The sequence below is a fragment of the Hoplias malabaricus genome, chromosome 9 (assembly GCF_029633855.1).
Source record: "Hoplias malabaricus isolate fHopMal1 chromosome 9, fHopMal1.hap1, whole genome shotgun sequence".
Classification (NCBI taxonomy): domain Eukaryota; kingdom Metazoa; phylum Chordata; class Actinopteri; order Characiformes; family Erythrinidae; genus Hoplias; species Hoplias malabaricus.
In genome coordinates this window covers 607,501-627,500 of record NC_089808.1, presented here as the reverse complement: position 1 = coordinate 627,500, position 20,000 = coordinate 607,501, and the positions used below count along the sequence as shown (strand labels likewise).

The 20,000-nt window shown below is 44.1% G+C and overlaps 1 protein-coding gene across 1 annotated transcript in view; it reads left to right on the top strand.

The window, feature by feature from the left end:
- The window catches only part of hdac8 (histone deacetylase 8), a 28,202-nt gene extending 9,523 nt beyond the window's left edge, over positions 1-18,679 (top strand). Inside the window, exons 10-11 of the mRNA XM_066681383.1 lie at positions 9,092-9,197; positions 17,729-18,679. Coding sequence (XP_066537480.1) covers positions 9,092-9,197; positions 17,729-17,751 — 129 coding nt within the window. The 3' untranslated portion in view covers positions 17,752-18,679. The remainder of the gene's footprint in view (positions 1-9,091; positions 9,198-17,728) is intronic.
- Positions 18,680-20,000: the final 1,321 nt, after the last annotated feature.

Here is a 20,000-nt window from a genome sequence, read left to right as displayed (position 1 = left end):
GGAGAAGAAGGATTGTAAATTCCCACATAATTGCTTCTTCAGAAGAGAGAGTGAGAGAGACAGTGGGGGGAGGTAGGGGGTGAATGTAGGGGCTTTTTGAATGTACAGTGATAGGCTGATATCTCTCTCCTCCTCACATTCACAAAGAGGGTCTTTTAGCGCTATAGAGGGTGCTTTCATGGTCAGCTAAAGAAAAGATGCTCTTGTTTCTTCAAACCTGAACTCCGGCAAGAGGTTGACCTTTAACCTCATTAAGGGGCAAGCACCTCCAGTATGGCTGCGCAGAACTGGACAACCATGAAGTGGAATTGAAGGCAGTTGTGGTTGGTTGTGCTTTGCAGTCTGCTTTCCATTCCCAGGCTCGATTGCAGCTGTATTGTATTTGATACCACAACTTCTTCAAGGTTATTACAGTCGGGGTCGTTGGCTATTAGCCTTGTGACAGTGAGTTACATACAAACACACAATATAAAGCAAAACCCTTAATGGAGTAATGCTAGCAGGCCTAGCTTTCAGAAACACGGACTAGCTGGTTTATGTAGCATCTTGGGGAGTTGTCCAGTACTTAACCCCCGTCCCCCTGTCTCTTAAGGGCGGTCCAAGCCACAAAATATTCCTTAGGCCTGTTTTTCTCTTCAGAGAGATCCTTACTCCTCAAACTATCTGTAACTCCTGCTCCGCTTGTCCACACCTCTCTCTGTTCAGTGTAAAGGGACGTACACAATGGGAGGACTTTCTTCCTCTCAATCCCCCTGCCCCCTTCTCCTTTATCCTCCCCCCTCCTCTCCTCTGCTTTACTTTTTTAACCTTTTCTTAAGTTAGACACACAACAAAGTCAAGTGAGACTAAGAGAGAATGATATAATGCTGGTAACTGCACTGAACTTGGTACTGGAAAAAGAGGATGAAGTAGAGGTAGAACAAGCACTACTTTGTACCTGTGGTATCTCTCTCTCTCTCTCTCCCTGTCTGGTCCAGCTGCTGGGGCATGTGGAGGTCTCCTCTATGTCCTGCCCTTGCCAACACTGTGAACAATAAGAGGTGCAGATAGAGACTGGAGTCGGGCTCACAACAGCTTCATTCAAACTCCACGCAGACAGACAGATGACCATGTCACAGCCTCAAATGAGAGGCCAGGAGAGGCTTATATACGTAGATGAGGAGAGAATGACCCTTAGTATTTAACTGAGAAAATGTTACCTAAATAATCACCATGGTGCCCTCAGCAGTAAGATTTATCTCTGTTCAGCTGCCAGTGATATATTTAACACATGTTTAAACACAGTTTTCAAACTCCCCTCACAGGACAACACAGACACACATTCACTCGCACACTCACACCTACGGACACTTTTGAGTCACCAATCCACCTACCAACATGTGTTTTTGGACTGTGGGAGGAAACCGGAGCACCCGGAGGAAACCCTCACAGACACAGGGAGAACACACCACACTCCTCACAGACAGTCACCCGGAGGAAACCCACGCAGACACAGGGAGAACACACCACACTCCTCACAGACAGTCACCCGGAGGAAACCCACGCAGACACAGGGAGAACACACCACACTCCTCACAGACAGTCACCCGGCGGAAACCCACTCAGACACAGGGAGAACACACCACACTCCGCACAGACAGTCACCCGGACGAAACCCACGCAGACACAGGGAGAACACACCACACTCCTCACAGACAGTCACCCAGAGGAAACCCACGCAGACACAGGGAGAACACACCACACTCCTCACAGACAGTCACCCGGAGCGGGAATCGAACCCACAACCTCCAGGTCCCTGGAGCTGTGTGACTGCGCCACCATGCCACCCGCTGTTTACAAAATGCAAAATAAAAGTTGTGTATTTTTTAATAACACAAATATGATATAACATCACAATTACAGTAAGTGGCTGTAGCTCAGACTGAGATATTACAGTTCCATCATTTTTCTAGATCCTTGATGTCATAAAACCCTGTGAGTCTTTGCCATTTCCTCTTATTCCTTTTTGGATCAGCTGCCTCTGAGTTCCCACACTGAACTTGACCAAGTGGCACACACTGACCTACAGTAGAGCCAGAGTCCGGGTCAGCACTGAGACTGTGCATTCTTCCTCCATGACGACTCCACATGACTCCAGGCAGAGAGAGCTGCAGTCTCGCGACTTCTCATGATATTACATTCCACACCGAGCAGAGAGTCTTTAGATGCAAATGAAAACAATCACCTTATTGTAGTCGCTCTGTTCTTGCAGTGTTTGGTTTTGAAGTTCTAACTACAGCTAAAATGTTTATTTAAACTGAAGGGTTTTAATCGATTTCTGTTTGTAGAAACCTCACAAATTAGATGATGACACTTCTGGCCTCCACCGTTCAGGGTTTATTTCCCAGCTTCGATAGGTGAACACAGTCAGAGACCAGTAAGACTCACACAGAATTAGTCCACGGTGTTTAGTTCAAATTAAATGTAAGTAGAACAGGTTCTACGTCGGTAAAAGGTTTCAACTTTCTTAAACCTTCGTAAAACAACCTTCTTCAAACTAAAGAAAAAAGATGAGGAACGATGTGGAACGTGTTGTTGTTCCTCGTCAGAGCTGCTGCTGTAATGCGGAAGTAGCTGCATTCCTTTGTGGAACAGGGATGTAAGGAGTTAAGTCTAAAAATAATCCTCAGCTGACCGGCACTCGGAGCAGGCTGAGGCTGTGTGACTCTGTCTGTGCTGAAGCTTATCAGTGATAAAAGGGAAAAACAGTGGGTGTTTTTGTGCCACGGCGTTAGGGCCCCCACTGTGGCCCCTGGGTGGAAACGCTCCTCGCCGTTCTGCAGCCCGTCCACATCTGTACATCCTCTCTCCTCTTTTTTTAGGCCTTGTTTTCACTCGTTTCCGCCGAGCCGTTCCCAGTGCAGCCCAGTGAAATAACAAACAGCCAGCACTGTGCTTCCCCTCCACTCACTCTCTCACTCGCTGAGGCTCTCTGTTTTTCTCTTTCACCATCCCTCTTTCACATACTGTCACTCCCCTTCCTCCTCTTTCCTGATCTGTTTCACTCATTCTGTCCTCTCTCTCTTCCCCACGTCCTTTTCTCTCTCCTTCCCGTCTTCGTTTCTGTGCTTGTCTCTCTCTCTCTTCCTTTAACATCTTTCCTTCATCTTTCATTTCCTCTATTCCATTCTCTCGCTCTCACTTTTTCTCTCATCCTCTCTCCATTTTCCTGTTGATGTCCTGCTCTCTGTACCTCTTTCTCTCATTCATATCTCCTACTTTCAGCGTGTTTATCCCTTTGTTCTCCACGTATTCTTTCTGATCTTCTCAGTTTCTTCTTGTATCCCTCTCTTCCTCCTGTTTGCTCTTGTGGTGATGTTGGGTGGACCTCTCTACTAACTTGGGGGTGTCAGACACTGGGAGCTGGACAATCGGCATCATTTCCTCCTATTGTGTGATCACTGATGGAACATATACACACTGCTGTTTTTGTTACTGGAGTCTAAAGACCCTACCCCACACTAATGATTGTACAGTCTGCATCTCTGGAAACACACAGATACATAGCGGTAATTCTGCGAGCAAGAATCAAAGTGACAGATGCGCGTAAACACATAGATCCACTGGAAAACAGCTGTGGCCACGCTGGTCGATCCCAGCTAATGCGATTAGAAGCACTCCTGTCCTGTGTGAGAGATATTAGAAGGGGGTCTGACTCTCCTGGGACGAGGTGGAATAAAGCGAAGACCCTTTGGACCGTTATACCACTGCGGTCCGTACGAGTTGAATGTTTGGAGCGCTGTTAAATGATGAGGACAGAGAGAACAATGATTTTATTTTGTTAATGGTGTTTAGTTCATTAGTGAAACAGAGTTAATATTGTTGCTTTTGTTTTGGGAATATGGACTGTTTCTTTTGTATTCCCTTTAACAATAGGACCATTATTCACTTATATCCCAGAGAAATGGAAAATGGAAATTCACTGTTTTCGACGCCAGATCAGTAGTGAGCCAAGGCATGTGGAGAGTTCCAGTTTTGCTTTTTTCATGTTGTAGTGCAGCTACTAGAAAGTGAAACACTATGAATCAGTGATCTTCCATGTTTTTAATGTAAATACGTGCCCAGAACCCCTCTCCACAGCTACGTACACCTCTTCATTAATGTAAAACTGGCTTGTAGCTCCGCAGCAGGTGGTGTGTTAAACTGTGCCTCCTGCTTTATCAGCAAGTCAAGGAAACATATGTAAGATACGTAAAGATATTTGAGTCTATTGCTTTTTAGTGTGCATGTCTCCATGGCGATGATGACCTTAAAAGGTTTTATTCATAGAGTTCCATCCGTAAACCCAAGGTTCCTTTGTAGAAAGTGAAAGCACAGAAAAAACGGTAGGTTATGGGTTGTTAACGGACCGATGTGGAGGTAGAATCACAGATTTTGAGGAAGTGTGTTTCAGTGTTTTGGAGTTATGATGTTATGATGTTGAACACCCTGCTACTGACTGAGGACGCAGTGAAACAGGGCAAAGAGAACAAACCTGACCTAAGTGTATGGGGTGTAGAGATAAAGAAGTTCAGCAATGTGTGAAGGGGCCATGTAGAGTTTAGAAGGGTATGAGTGGCTGGTATTTTATAACCATTGAAAAGGATGGAGGGTGGCAGGGTGGTGCAGCAGATAGGTGTCGCAGTCACACAGCTCCAGGGACCTGGAGGTTGTGGGTTCGATTCCCGCTCCAGGTGACTGTCTGTGAGGAGTGTGGTGTGTTCTCCCTGTGTCTGCGTGGGTTTCCTCCGGGTGACTGTCTGAGGAGTGTGGTGTGTTCTCCCTGTGTCTGCGTGGGTTTCCTCCGGGTGACTGTCTGTGAGGAGTGTGGTGTGTTCTCCCTGTGTCTGCGTGGGTTTCCTCCGGGTGACTGTCTGTGAGGAGTGTGGTGTGTTCTCCCTGTGTCTGCATGGGTTTTCTCCGGGTGACTGTCTGTGAGGAGTGTGGTGTGTTCTCCCTGTGTCTGCGTGGGTTTCCTCCAGGTGAGTGTCTGTGAGGAGTGTGGTGTGTTCTCCCTGTGTCTGCATGGGTTTTCTCCGGGTGACTGTCTGTGAGGAGTGTGGTGTGTTCTCCCTGTGTCTGCGTGGGTTTCCTCCAGGTGAGTGTCTGTGAGGAGTGTGGTGTGTTCTCCCTGTGTCTGCGTGGGTTTCCTCCGGGTGCTCCGGTTTCCTCCCACAGTCCAAAAACAGATGTCGGTAGGTGTATTGGCGACTCAAAAGTGTGTGAGTGAATGTGCGAGTGTGTGTGTTTCCCTGTGAAGGACTGGCGCCCCCTCCAGGGTGTATTCCCGCCTTGCGCCCAATGATTCCAGGTAGGCTCTGGATCCACCGCGACTTGAACTGGATAAGAGTCACAGACAATGAATGAATGTATTACAGTGATCCCTCGTTTTTGGCGGGGGATGCGTTCCAAAGCCACCTGCGAAAAACGAATCTCCGCGAAGTAGAGGAAATATATTTTTTAATGTATTTAACGAGTATTTGGACTTTTAAACCCCTCCCTGTTACTGTTAACAACCCACACTTTGCATTAAACAGTCGTTCTATAATGTTTTTCAGCTGGAACTACATGTGATATCCCACCAGTTTATTTAATAGAGTCATTCCTAAGCTGTGATTTAGCGTCAGTAAATTTCACTCGGATGTGGACGTGAACAACACATGGACTGTACGTAAGAAACACCTGTAAATGATAGAAATATTGTGTCACCTACAGACCCAGTCTAATACATGTGAATAATAATGAAAGCCCCCTTGAAAAAACCCATGAAGTAGCGAGGGATTACTCTACGTTAAAGTTGGGGCTCGTGAGTTCTGGGGGAAATAAATTGGATTGTTTAAATTTTCGAAGCAGTATCTAACGTATTTTGGCATTGAAGCGATTGTAAGTGAGTGTTCTCATGTTGTTTGTCTGAGTGACCACTGGAGTTCTGTGATCATGGTTTGATCTGACTACTGTAAATGCTTTGTAAGTAAATATAGCTTCACTTACAGTTCCTTGGGCTCTTTAAAATGCGAATTGTGTGCGTGCGTGCGTGCGTGAGCATGTACACGTGCATCTGTCTGCGTGCTCTGTCAGTGGTTGGTCTTTTCTGAGCTCCACCAAATGCTGGCGACGGTTAGCCTCCTCTCTCACCTCCCGCTCTGTCTCCATGGAGCGTTCCGGTGGACATGCCTTTTTCACACTGACACACACACACACACACACACACACACACTTTCACCAAAGAGGACCTCAGTAAGACGAGGCCCACATGATGTTTACGTTGTCTGTGTGTTTGAATGATTCATTTCCTTTTTTTTTTTTTTTTTTTTTTTAAATTTTTATTTCTAAAGCTTATCTTTACAGGAACAATACACAATAGAAGACGACGTCTCCTTTATTCTTCGTAGAGTCTCTGGGCATGGATGTAAACAAGCGCACTATTGCACAATTTTTAGAAATGTGCCTGGACAGTTTACCGTAAACAAACCCAAAAGCCTGTCACCACTGATCAGTTTAAACTCAGCCGCTTCGTTTAAAAACACAGATCAGTTTGACCTTCCTGATGAATATGAGCTTTTTTTAAAGAAACGTTTTACCTGGATTTAACTGCTTTAGAACAGAACTGCTTTCAGAAAACTGTTCTTAATACATTTATTGTTTATCTATATTCAATACATGTATCATTATGAATACAGTAATAGTCCTGTAAAAGTCACAGTCAGCCTGACCCGTGAATATGACCTCAGATCAGTGTACAGTTCCATGTGCCCCCTCTCCTCTGGCCAAGCAGGGAAAGCTCTGCCAGTCTGTTTGGGAAATAGCTGGCTCCCACAAATCCTGTAGTGGGATAAATGCCGGAAACAAGCCCAGGGGAAGTGTGTTCTAGAACAGGGGTGGTGTTATGACTCTGGAGTCAGGGTTACAAGGCCAAGAGGTGGTATTTTAACCGACTTTCATAGTGAGTAAGTATCTGCGAGACAATGAGATGTGGAGCAGGGTTGTGACCTCTCCGCTAAACGCATTGTTCCTGGGTTTTTCCATGAACTTTCCGAGTTGTTGATGGAAATGTATCTTATTTGTGTTTTGTGTAAGTCACTCGTCTCTGACACGAACTGAAACCGTTTCCCCGTTTAGGTTTTTACTGATTACAAGAGTTTCACTAATTCAACTATTTATCTCTCAGTACCATGGCAGGCGCTCGTGTTTCATCGCAGGAAAGTGCGTAAACAAATATGCGGTGGAGGCCGGTGTAACGTTCTTCCTTTGGATTGTTCTTTTTAAATGGGACTGGTGACGTATATAAAAATGCACTGTTGAAAGTGTATAACCTTCACAGAGGATCAGTACTCCGTCTATCCATCGTTATAGATGATGGCGTGTCAGTTACTAAGTGTCTATAACTAGCAGCATGCCTTATCTGCTGATTTGGCCGCATGAAGTCTCTACTAATTCATTTCTTATTCTCAATGATAGCGGTTTCTGTCTCTGCTTTCACAGGCCTCTCTTTTGATTACAAACAGTTACAAAGACTACGCGAGTGGTTACGATGTTCTTTGCTTTTTGTTACTTTAAGGAAAAAAAAAGTTGAATCCCTAGTGTGAGCTTGGAAGGAAGCCAAAAGTAGTAAGATGCTAGGAGAGACACCCATATTAAAAATGATACGCATAGAAAAACAATGCATAAGTGTGTTTCAGCTCCTCGTTCAAAGGGGTCTCAATGTGGTCCAAACCAAACAGTCCTGCAGTGAAGCGGACAGGGCAGTCTCAGCTTGATCTGCATGGGAAAACTTGAGTTCATGGGAAAACGTGTGTGTGTGTGTGTGAGAGAGAGAGAGTGAGCAAGAGGTAAGAGGGAACTTTGCATATGTTGTAGTATGTTGTCAAAGACATATTTGCTTAATTAACAATATGTGTGTGTCGTCCCCCCCCCCCTTGCACACATGTATGTCCCATAATCCCTTGCATGTCAGGGTGCTTTGGGACTGGAGACAAACCGGATAAACAAGTTGGAGATAATTGAAAGCAGAGTTAAGCTAGCACACACGCAGCTAAGAAACATACAACCCACTCTCATGCAGATACCAGCCAAGTTCAAACGCCAAAGATTTCTTTAAATGAAGTGGTCAGTGGCTCCTACATTAGAAAATAAAACTGCTGCATGTGTATATTCCAGCCAGCTACTTTTCCATATGGAAAACATAATTCACTGCTATTTGTTCTTCTACAACAAGAGGAATCTTTACTTTTCATTGGTTGCTTTTTGAAATGAAGAGATCCTACTCTGTCCAAACCACAAGCCGTGTGTGTGTGTGTGTGTAAGAAAGAATGACACAGAGTCCTCTGCGCACACTAAAATACCAAAATAAGTCATGCTTCCTCACTGAGGGATATTTGAAAAACCCAGAGTTTATTTTTCATAGAAACTTTATATCATGTTAAAAGGCCAGTGTTGAAACACACACTGATATGTAAATCTCTCTCCCAGTTGGATAAATGTTTGCCTAACTCATCCTGATTGCTTAAGTAGTGCCTGCCAATTCTGGTTTTGTTTATTAGAAACACGTGTACCTTATTTTCCTCAGAATTAATTCATTGTTTTATAGAGAAATAGAGTTTGTCGACCACCGAAAGTGTAGCCATCAGATAAATAGTAATTAAGCATTTCATCGTTATGATCTTGGATTAAATCAAGCTTCATTAGCGCTTATGATCTGAATAAAATAAATAATCAGTAGGTGATTCTGACTGTGAGAAGACACCGAGTGTCTGAACCGACGTGTTCCTGTCAAGAACCTGTCAGTGGGAGAAGGAAAGAGACGACAAAGAACACACACACATCATACACAGGAGCTGCTGGTGTCTTCAGAACGATGGACTGCTGGCTGAAAGAGCAGACTTCAGTGTTGCTGAATAATTTGGGGATTATTTACAGAGAATCAGAAATCTACAGAGAATGTGTATCTGCTGTGTTTGTGTTTGTCCTGAGAAGTGTGTGCTGTGTAACATGTGAAAAACATTGTTTAATGGTGCAGTGATCCTCGGACTTGTAAACACTGGTTGCTGTTTTTTCTCTGTCTCCCCTCATGCAGTTTTTTACAGAGTATGGTCCCGATTATTCCCTGGAGATCAGCCCAAGCTGCCGACCCGACCGCAACGAGAGCCAGCAACTGGAGCGGGTCATCAACACCATCAAAGGTAATCGCCATGATGACAAACAGGACCGCATCACACACACCATGCCTCGCCATACTTCAGCTCGATGCCATTCGCACCGTCGCAGATGGGATTACTTTGGCCTGTTCAAAGGACCTCTTTACAATGTCCAGAGTATTTGTATGTTTGTTTAGACGGTCAATGATGATTGGTTGCATGGCATAATGCCACGTTTCCATGTGTCATTCATTCAGCCAGCTGCTTCTTCAGATTCAGAGTTTTCCACTGTCACTGTGGTCTACGGGGACTCCCCCAAACTAACCCTTGGCAACTGTTTTATCACCGCCATCAGCAACAAACAGCTAATCTACTGCGTGAAAAACAAGGAAAGTAATGTATTTGGTATCCCTAGTAATCTGTGAGTAAATCAACGAGGCTTTACACGGAACCTCAGCATGTCTCCAGAGAGTGCACCACATTTAAACAAACCAAAGAAGATGGATTTTTTGAGCCTATATTTATACTCTGACTTCTTGCCCTCTTTCCTCGTAATTTAGTTTCTATAAACTCTGTGTGTTTGAGGTTGGACTACAGCTGTTGTACCTGTTGTGTAGTATATAGGCTGTTAATCATTAAGCAATATGGGCTTTTCCGTATATTGTAGTATATACAAACATAGACCCAGTTTTTAGTTCATTCATTCATTCATTATCTGTAACCCTTATCCAGTTCAGGGTCACGGTGGGTCCAGAGCCTACCTGGAATCATTGGGCGCAAGGCAGGAATACACCCTGGAGGGGGCACCAGTCCTTCACAGGGCAACACACACACTCACACACACACACACATTCACACCTACAGACACTTTTGAGTCTCCAATCCACCTACCAACGTGTGTTTTTGGAGCGTGGGAGGAAACCCACGCAGTCACAGAGAGAACACACCACACTCCTCACAGACAGTCACCCGGAGGAAACCCACGCAGACACAGGGAGAACACACCACACTTCTCACAGACAATCACCCGGAGGAAACCCACGCAGACACGGAGAACACACAACACTCCTCACAGACAATCACCCGGAGGAAACCCACACAGTCACAGGGAGAACACACCACACTTCTCACAGACAATCACCCGGAGGAAACCCACGCAGACACAGAGAGAACACACCACACTCCTCACAGACAGTCACCCGGAGGAAACCCACGCAGTCACAGAGAGAACACACCACACTCCTCACAGACAGTCACCCAGAGGAAACCCACGCAGACACAGGGAGAACACACCACACTTCTCACAGACAATCACCCGGAGGAAACCCACGCAGACACAGAGAGAACACACCACACTCCTCACAGACAGTCACCCGGAGGAAACCCACGCAGACACAGAGAGAACACACCACACTCCTCACAGACAGTCACCCGGAGGAAACCCACACAGACACAGAGAGAACACACCACACTCCTCACAGACAGTCACCCGGAGGAAACCCACGCAGACACAGGGAGAACACACCACACTCCTCACAGACAGTCACCCGGAGGAAACCCACGCAGACACAGGGAGAACACACCACACTCCTCACAGACAGTCACCCGGAGGAAACCCACGCAGACACAGGGAGAACACACCACACTCCTCACAGACAGTCACCCGGAGGAAACCCACACAGACACAGAGAGAACACACCACACTCCTCACAGACAGTCACCCGGAGGAAACCCACGCAGACACAGAGAGAACACACCACACTCCTCACAGACAGTCACCCGGAGGAAACCCACGCAGACACAGGGAGAACACACCACACTCCTCACAGACAGTCACCCGGAGCGGGAATCGAATCCACAACCTCCAGGACCCTGGAGCTGTGTGACTGCGACACCTTCCTGCCGCGCCACCGTGCCGCCCCAGTTTTTAGTTATATTAACTAACAAGCATTGCAGTTTTCTTAAATGACACAATACACAATATTCCCAATGCACTGCTACTGTTATGTTTTCCAGTATCAAAATCTCACAATGCATTTTTTACCCCTAAATACCAGACTTTAACGGAGAAGATCACGACGCCACGTCATCAACTCATTGATGCATTTATAATACATTGCACTGCATTAATTAATTCTGTTTTGCAGAACTATATTCACTGTAAATTATTGTTTCACTTCATTCTGTGGTTCCTTAATGACTCCACTAAGAGTCAAAAGTATGGACACATTTTTTTCCCTGAATTTGTCACTTAATACAATTTAGAACAACAACAAGACTAAAGAAGCCGAATCATAAGCCATTAGGTTCGAGTATCTTTATCAACCCCCCCCAAACACACACACACACACACACACGCGCACACACACACACTCACAACCTAAAACTCACCTTTATCCAATTAAGCATGCCCAATCCTTTGATGCATGCTTCATGTGTGAGAGCATCTGTCCACAAACATAAGAGCGTTTGATGTGTTAAACCGACCTGGGTTTCAACCATTGACCCATGCTCAACTTATACTGTGATGTGAGAAAGAATGTGTGGCAGAACTTTGCTGCATTTGTGCGTCTGTTTGTGCAGTGTGTAACAAATGACATTACTGTGGTCTCTTGTCTTCACCACCTTACTCCCTCTGGGACTCGTGTGACCTGAAAGAAACCACCCTCTGCTCAGTTTGAGTTCAGGCTTTGGGAGGGTTCCAATTCAAATGTCTGACACAGAAAAAAGCGTGTCTGGAGCTGAAAAAGTCAGAAAGAGAACAACCATCAGTTCCCTTAGTACAGGCCTTGAGCTCAGATAGGCTTCACTATGGTCTAGTGTTTCCATCAGTGGTGTTCTCTCTCTCTCTCAGATCACTTCTGGCTAATAACCTCCCACACTCAGAGAGGTCTTAGCTCATCGCTGTTAATATAAAGGCCACATGGAGGCCATTGGCTTATCTCTTTGAAGATGGAATTAAATTCAGGTATCAGTTACGTCACTGACACCTTTAAAACCTACTTTGATTAAACGTACACCTGAGCGGAGCTGCTATAAATATACGCAGAAATGTGGATTAGTGTTTATATAAATAAAAGTCCTTAGGACTTTTTACCAAAAATTGAGCAAACAGACTTTAACAGTGCAAAAAAATTACATGTATTGTGTAAATGAGTGAATTGCAAGTATTGATTCAAATTTTCTTTTATTCTGAAATGTTAGGATGTAAAATAATCAATATATAATACAGGAGGTCCTCGGGTTATATCAGTCCCGAGTTACGATGTTTCGTGGTTACGACACATCTCCCACTTACTGTATAAAGCCTTGTTTGGACTGAAGTGGTTTTGCGTCGTAAACGTCGTAACGTGAACTTCGTGTTTGGTGTGTGCGGCGCGGCGGAAGAATACACGGTGACGTGGCTCGGGACCGAGGAGGATAGGTGTGAGGATAGGATCAGTGCTTACAGTATGTTATTTACGTACAGTGTGTACTTATGTTCCGACTTACACTGAAAATCTGTTTATGACGCGACGTAGGAACGGATCAACGTCGTAAGTCGAGGACCCCCTGTATTCAATAAAGTTTGCCCTCATTTAGGGCACTAAAAAACCCAATTTAAACATTTATCATTTAAACCTTATGGTCTGAAATACACCTCGGTGACTGGTCATTGTAGTTTGTCTGATTAAGTGAAAAATGACCTGGAAGTGTATTGCTTCGATGTCGGCTCTTTTCTAGTTTCGTTACATTCCCAGTACTTACTCGCAGTGTCGGTGTGGAGCTCTGAATCATGGACCCTTGCTCAGTCGTCTGTAACTAGCCATGTATATAAAGTAGGGATGGCACGATACCACTTTTTAGGTCCGATACCGATATTTTACATTTGGGTATCTACCGATACTAATCCAATTTTTTTGAAAAAATAATTGCTTTGAAAAAATGTTTTCCAGCAGCGTTTGTTGATGACAGCTTACCATTCGAGGCCTTGATAAATTCCGTGTGCTTCTTTCTGTGGTTTTTCTGTAAGTGTTTAATCTTGTTCGTGGTGATAAAATTCAGCAGCATTACACAGATTTCACTGTGTTCACGGAGGTGTTGCTGTTTTCTACGTTGACTGTGAAGTAACTCTACACTGCTGACGTGTTTACAGGCCTCACACAACAGTCGCTCTGTCACGTGATGCCCGCTGGTCCCATGCGAAAGTGCTGCATTGGCTTACGGCATGTTGCAAATTTCACCCCAAAATATTTATTTTACTATATTTAATGGATCGGATGCATGTTTTGTTCCTTTCCGATATTCGATCCAGCAATTTAGGCCAGAATCGGACCGATACCGATACTGAATATCGGATCGACGCATCCCTAATATCAAGTGTGTTAATTTTGGATGTATTTAACGACTGGATACAAGCGACACGCGACCAGAACAGAATACCCAGAGCTGCACGATGCTAATTGAGGATGCTATTTTAATTAGCCTTATCCTTTGTGTCAAAGCATAAACAGTGATACCCGCAAAATGCATTCAGATCAGAAAAAGGACAACTTTGGTACAGGCTTTAATTTTAGTGCCCATGTGGAATGTGTAGCGTGTAGCGTGTATGTGCCCTCTCTGCCATACCACTGGAGACTAATTAAAAAGGGCTTATGGTGCAGACAGCCCAGCCTCGTTCTGAGGCGCCGCCCCTTAGCTTCAGGAATGTTATGTTGCAGGTCTCCCTTAAGAACGGACCCAGGGTCAGTTTGCTCTCGTTTTTGTGAAGGTCAGTGACGGGCAGCGGAGAGCGGAGTCCTGATTTCGAGTCGGTTTTGGACAGGGTCCTTCACATATAAGCAGTTTCTTTCTCTGGTCAAACCCAGTTTTGTGGTTGTTTTGAAATAGCAAGAGTATATAAAGACGTCAAGGATTTTAAGGTTTGTTTTGTTGGAGGTAGCCATTTGAGAGCTTTATATATATAGCGTAGACATGTATATGACATTTTGTTATATGCAAAGCATTTATTTGCTGCCCAGTTTAACTGTGGCGTCTCTTTTGTAGAGTAAATGCTGTGTTCGCTGCTTTATGTGTGGGCACACGAACACCTAGCAACAGCGTGAGGGATTGTGAGTGGGAGGCTGGAGACTGCCTTTGAGATCGCACTGTTTAATCACTGACATGTTGTAACACCGTCAAACTTCATCCGTGCCCTCGGTGGGCACCGTATTAGACCAGCGCACTTTCTCACACGGCACCAGTTTCCCCTGTGCCAGGAGAACAGGATGTGGTGCAACAGCTGGCCACCGTGTCCCAGGTTGGCAGAGTCGCGTGCCTGTCGTTGATGATCCCCACCCATGGAAACCGCAGTCAAGTCTGGGAGTTTTCATAAAGAACGGTGGACTGCTGCTTGACAAGACTGGGCCGGGCAGAGGGAGGGGGTGTTCACAGGAGTTTGACGAAAAAGATTGCTTGGTTTACTCTCTTAAATGCGCCAAAAGAGGCTCTTTGGAGCAGTGCCTTTAGAACAGTGGATTCCTGTGGATTGCTTGCTTTCGGACCACAATTTGGCAGTGATTAAATTAGGCATAAATTTAAATGTTGATATGTCCTACTGACCCCTTTCAGTTGATGGATGGTGGGAAAGACGAGATTGAAGAAACTGATCATTAACAAACTCTTATATGATAAAGTTCAGTCTTCACCTACTCTGGGTTTTACAGGGGGTTGTGTGAGGGGCATTACCCCCCCCCCCCCCCCCACCACCACCACCTGTTTCTTACAGACCCCTCCTCCGTTACTGGAATCAGTTCATACTCTCAGTCGTACTCTGCCAGGATTACCTACTCTCACATACTCCCCAACACGCCAAGAATATGGCAGCGTATCACCTTGAAGAACTGTGATTGATTAAGACAGGTAATAAATGGTGGGGCCTGTGTTTGCTGCACATTACCAGAGTTTCCGAGCACATCTGGGGAACATTTACGAGATTCTGAGCCCTGTGTTTTTCTGTATGAGAGAGGGGGGAGAAATAGAGAGAACAAAAAGCTTCTAAACACCACACATGGTTGCTTTTGCTGACCTTGATTAGTGTATTACAGAGCAATTTAGACTTGGCCTCACGTAATCTCATAGGCCTAAAGCGGGACTGTATAATTAAGAATTACACTGCGAAGAGAACGGAAATAACGTGTGACTAGCTTTTTCAGACCATTTCACTCTGGCTTCGTTTTCTTTAAACTCAGATTACGTCCTAAAATTAAAGTAGTGGTGTTATAGAGCTCCAAAGGTACACTCTTTACAAAATATGACTAGGAGACTAGGGTTAGACTTGTGTACTGGACTGGTGAGAATACACCCTCAAAATTATATAAAAATAGTTTTTGAATAAAAATCATAAATGTAGTCTTATGCAATTGGAATATAATTAGGCTCCTTAAGGTCTAGTTGTGTACCTTAAATGAGTTCTGAACGTACACTTAAGTGATTTTCCCAGGTGAATCTTCATGTCAGGGCGGCACGGTAACGCAGGAGGTTAGTGTCGCAGTCACACAGCTCCAGGGACCTGGAGGTTGTGGGTTCGATTCCAGCTCTGGGTGACTGTCTGTGAGGAGTGTTCTCTCTGTGTCTGCGTGGGTTTCCTCCGGGTGACTGTCTGTGAGGAGTGTGGTGTGTTCTCCCTGTGTCTGCGTGGGTTTCCTCCGGGTGCTCCGGTTTCCTCCCACAGTCCAAAATCACACATTGGTAGGTGGATTGGTGACTCAAAATTGTCCGTAGGTGTTAGTGAGTGGGTGTTGCCCTGTGAAGGACTAGCGCCCCCTCCAGGGTGTATTCCCGCCTTGCGCCCAATGATTCCAGGTAGGCTCTGGACCCACCGCGACCCTGAACTGGATAAGGGTTACAGACAATGGATGGAAAATTCATGTGTCTTTTTATAGCTAATGTAAAAGTAAAATAATCTCATTAAAAGCCTGTGGCACATCCAAGCAGACGACCTGCTGTCAGCACGACAAAAGAAATTGAATTAATGCCAAAAATAAACTGAGCTAAATACGAAATGCTGAATTGTAACTTACGATCAATAATAATAATAATAAAACACAACAGTAAATGTGTATAAAACTGTTGCATAAGAACCAAATAAATGTTAATTTCTGGCTATGCTCCATATTGCAATGTAAGAAAACTCAAAAACAAAACCCCACTGGGACTATTGAAAGAGTTTTGCTGAGTGTAACATTTCAGTGTGAAACTCTCAGAAATCCACGTCAGAAAAACTTCTAACTTTTTTTCACTAAAGCTAATTAAAGCCCCACTGAACTGACGAATGAAACACAGAAACAGACAAAAGAGGGAGTCTTCCCACACTTTTAAAGTAATGTTTTACAGTTCTGTGTAACTAATATTGTTACATAGACTCATACAGCTGCCCTGAGCATTTACACAGAAAGATGACATGTCAGTAACAAGAAACAGAACATGCCCCTCGTTCCACAGTTAGAACAGTCACAGATGGAAACAGTTCCCTTTTCAACAGGGGACCTAACCTTCCAAAGTGACTTTAGCTTCGTATTAGCTTCGTTAGCTGCTTTTGATTGTTTTGACAGCCGTGATGTTATCAAAACACCATCTGGCCTGGACTGAGGGGATGTCCCCTTTAACACGTGTGAAGCGTTTGCATGTTGAGGGACAATGCGATGCAAAACACAATTGGAGGTTAGTGATGTGAATTTACATGAAATGATATTTGCATTGCTTTTTGGCTTCCTTCGGAAACGTGACCAACCTGCTACTGGCGCTGTGACAAGACCTGAGCTTTATTTTTAAATCATCTCACACTCACAGCATCAAAATATAGCTACTTTAGGCTTTTTGTCATCTTTCTTTGAAACGATGCCCTACACAGAGCCGTCCTTTAAGGGGGACCTCACGCTGTCAGCACTTTAGATTTAAAATTCATTATATTTTAGGGTCAGAAACAACCTTTCTTACGTTTTATTGTTGGATAAAAACGTGTCCGGTTTGTCATTAGATTAAAGAAGACTTCAACTGCACAGGAATGAAGAAATCAAAGGACAAAGAGTTGGGGAATGAGTCTGAAAGGGTCTTTGTTTGAAGCTGATAAAGGACACGAAAAAGAAGGAAAACTGCAAATGAAACAATAAAGCGCTGATTCGTCTAGAAATGAAGTCAAAGGCGGATGGTCCCTGATGATTTCACGTCGCAGGGTGTCTGTCAGAAATCATTTAATCCCATTAAGGCTGAGCAGGTCACTCTCTGACAGAACAAGTCACACACTGAAGTGAAGTGTATCCTCTGATTGTGAGTGTGTGTGTGTTTTAGAGCTGAAGGGTTAAAAGGCAGTGTTACTGACCACAGTGACCATAATTAGAGATTTCCTGGGTTAAAAAAAGGAAACGTTTGGCCTTAAGTTTGACAAACTTGTTTAAGTTGGTGTGTGTGTGTGTGTGTGTGTGTGTGAGATAGATTCTATACACTCCCTCTGTGTTGTCATCATAAATCTTGATACAAATGTTTTTTCTTTTAATGATTCATGTTCTCTCTCTCTCTCTCTCTCTCTCCCGCCATCTTCTCTCTCTGCTTGTTTACAGGGAATCTGAAGAATGTGGTTTAGGAGTGGGCTCTAAGCTCATGTTTCCAAATCAGACCCTGTGCTTCTAATGAAGACAGTATGTGGGAGCCATCGCCAGAGGGGAGCTTTGGAAAACATTACTTGAATGTTTCCAAGGAAATGTTTTAATGGGAAAGCGAGAGGGCCAGCGTTACTCCGTTTGAAAGTTTCTGGGCACAGGGGGGGTCATGGGGCAAAGAGTCAAAACTGAAAACGTTTTATTATTGGGTTTATTTTCCCTACACAGCCCTTTTTAAACAGAATGAGAGGAGTTCAATGCTACAGATCTCAGTCGACTCGGTCAAGACCTTTTTAAATGTTTGTTATTGTTTATTTTAACGACTGTGTATTATTTGTTTTGAGGGGTGGGTAATCATTGTCATAAACACACATCACATACGGTGACAGCTGTCGAGGATACGACTCTGTTTGTGATGTGGTGTACAGCTCAAGTCATACTGGGACCGCCGAAACACACACACACACCAAACCCTGTAGCATGCTAACGCTAACACGTTTACTAAATTACAGAAAAGAGAGAGAGATGAAACCTCTGTGAGTGGAGGATAATAAAAACAGGCTCAATCTCTGAATTAATTCTCTCATTTTTCTAACCCTTATCTCTTTCCCTTTCACTAACAGCAAATGCAAAGGACTTTGACAGACTACTGCACTGTTACAGTCCAAACTGTCCCGCTCTCTCCCGTGTTCACCTGCATCAACCTGTGTCCTGGTTTTACACGATGCACACCATGAGTTTCACTAAACACAAGACACTGGCGAACAATGACCAAATAACTCTCTACTAAAGACACCACCTGCTGAAACTGTTCTGTATGTTTTCGTTATTTTTATGATTTTTTGTTTCGGGCCTTCGTTCATTGGAAGACATTTCAGTGTAAATATTGCTTTGTTAATAAAATGCTAAAAGACCGGCTTGTGTGTTTCTGCCTTGTTTCATTCGCTGTCTCTCAGAAGAGTCCAGAGTGTTTTAGCCGTTTAGCCACATGTGGAACAGCACGGTCTGCCTCTGCTGTGATCTTTATAGTTCTCTCACTGGCTTCGGTTTCTCTTAGTGCCACTGCAAGTGTGATCCATTAAGTGCTTTATTAGCACTGAGAGATGGGGCTTACACTATTTCAATCCTATAAACGGATCAGTGCTGCCAAGGGAAGACCGTTAAACTTGTGAATTACAGACGAAAGACGTGACCGATTAAAGCCTGCATTTTGCAGCGACTGCTCGGAATTTTCTCATTCGTATTCACAGCTTAGACTTATTCAAAATTAAATAACTTTATTCATACAATTCTGAAAAAAACAAAAACAAAAAGAGGTCAGCTCTCGCCAGAGCCATGTCTCAGTCATTTACTGCTGAATATCAGGAGCTGGTCTCGTGTTCTGACCTAGAGACAAATGCCCGTGGTGTTTTAACCCGTGTAGCAAACTAAATTTGATCAGTCTTCTACTGATGATATAACACACTGTAAAAAGATGGTTACTGATTGGTGACTTTATTTCTTTTTGACTTTATATTATATTTCACCAAATATATTTGCTACAAATGTTTGAGGACAGCTGTAAATCTACACTGTAATATAAAATAAAATATTGAAATTATTACTGGAAGCTGACATTAACTTCGTTTCTGAATCCTGTGCCGTAAACGATGCTACAATATTCTTAAAAATCTAAGTTTGTGACAGAGGGATTACTTCAGGATTAATCCTTTATTATGAGCGCTGAAGACCTTGTAGATAACATTACACTACTATCTGCATCATCTTTACCACATTGTTTCAGTGCTGTAAAGTGTGTACTGTCATAAAGTGCAAAGAAATGACCAAGACTTGAATTGAAACACACACAAACGGTGCGCACCTGCTGGTCATGTTTCTGTCGGCTTACCGATGTATTTTATGCAAAGCATTCATCTGGCTTCATCCCTGAAGCACTGCCCTCTTTGACCTGCACTAGGCCTCAACGCTGTCCGCCATATTTATATTTACACATTCTCTGCTTCGGTCGCTCGGGTCCCGTGAGGGTAAACATGCCACTCTGAACAGGCTGCTGTGTTAATATTCCAGCGTGGTCAACGCATCACTAAAGCACTCCTATGTTTTTCCTATACATCTAAACGGTAAATGAGCAACTGTTTTCCTCATTCGCATGTGCTCCCCAGAGAACCGGAGGAAACGGTGGGTCCTGAAGCTGCCGGTCTTCTCTCAATTTAAAGTGTGCTGATGAATGACT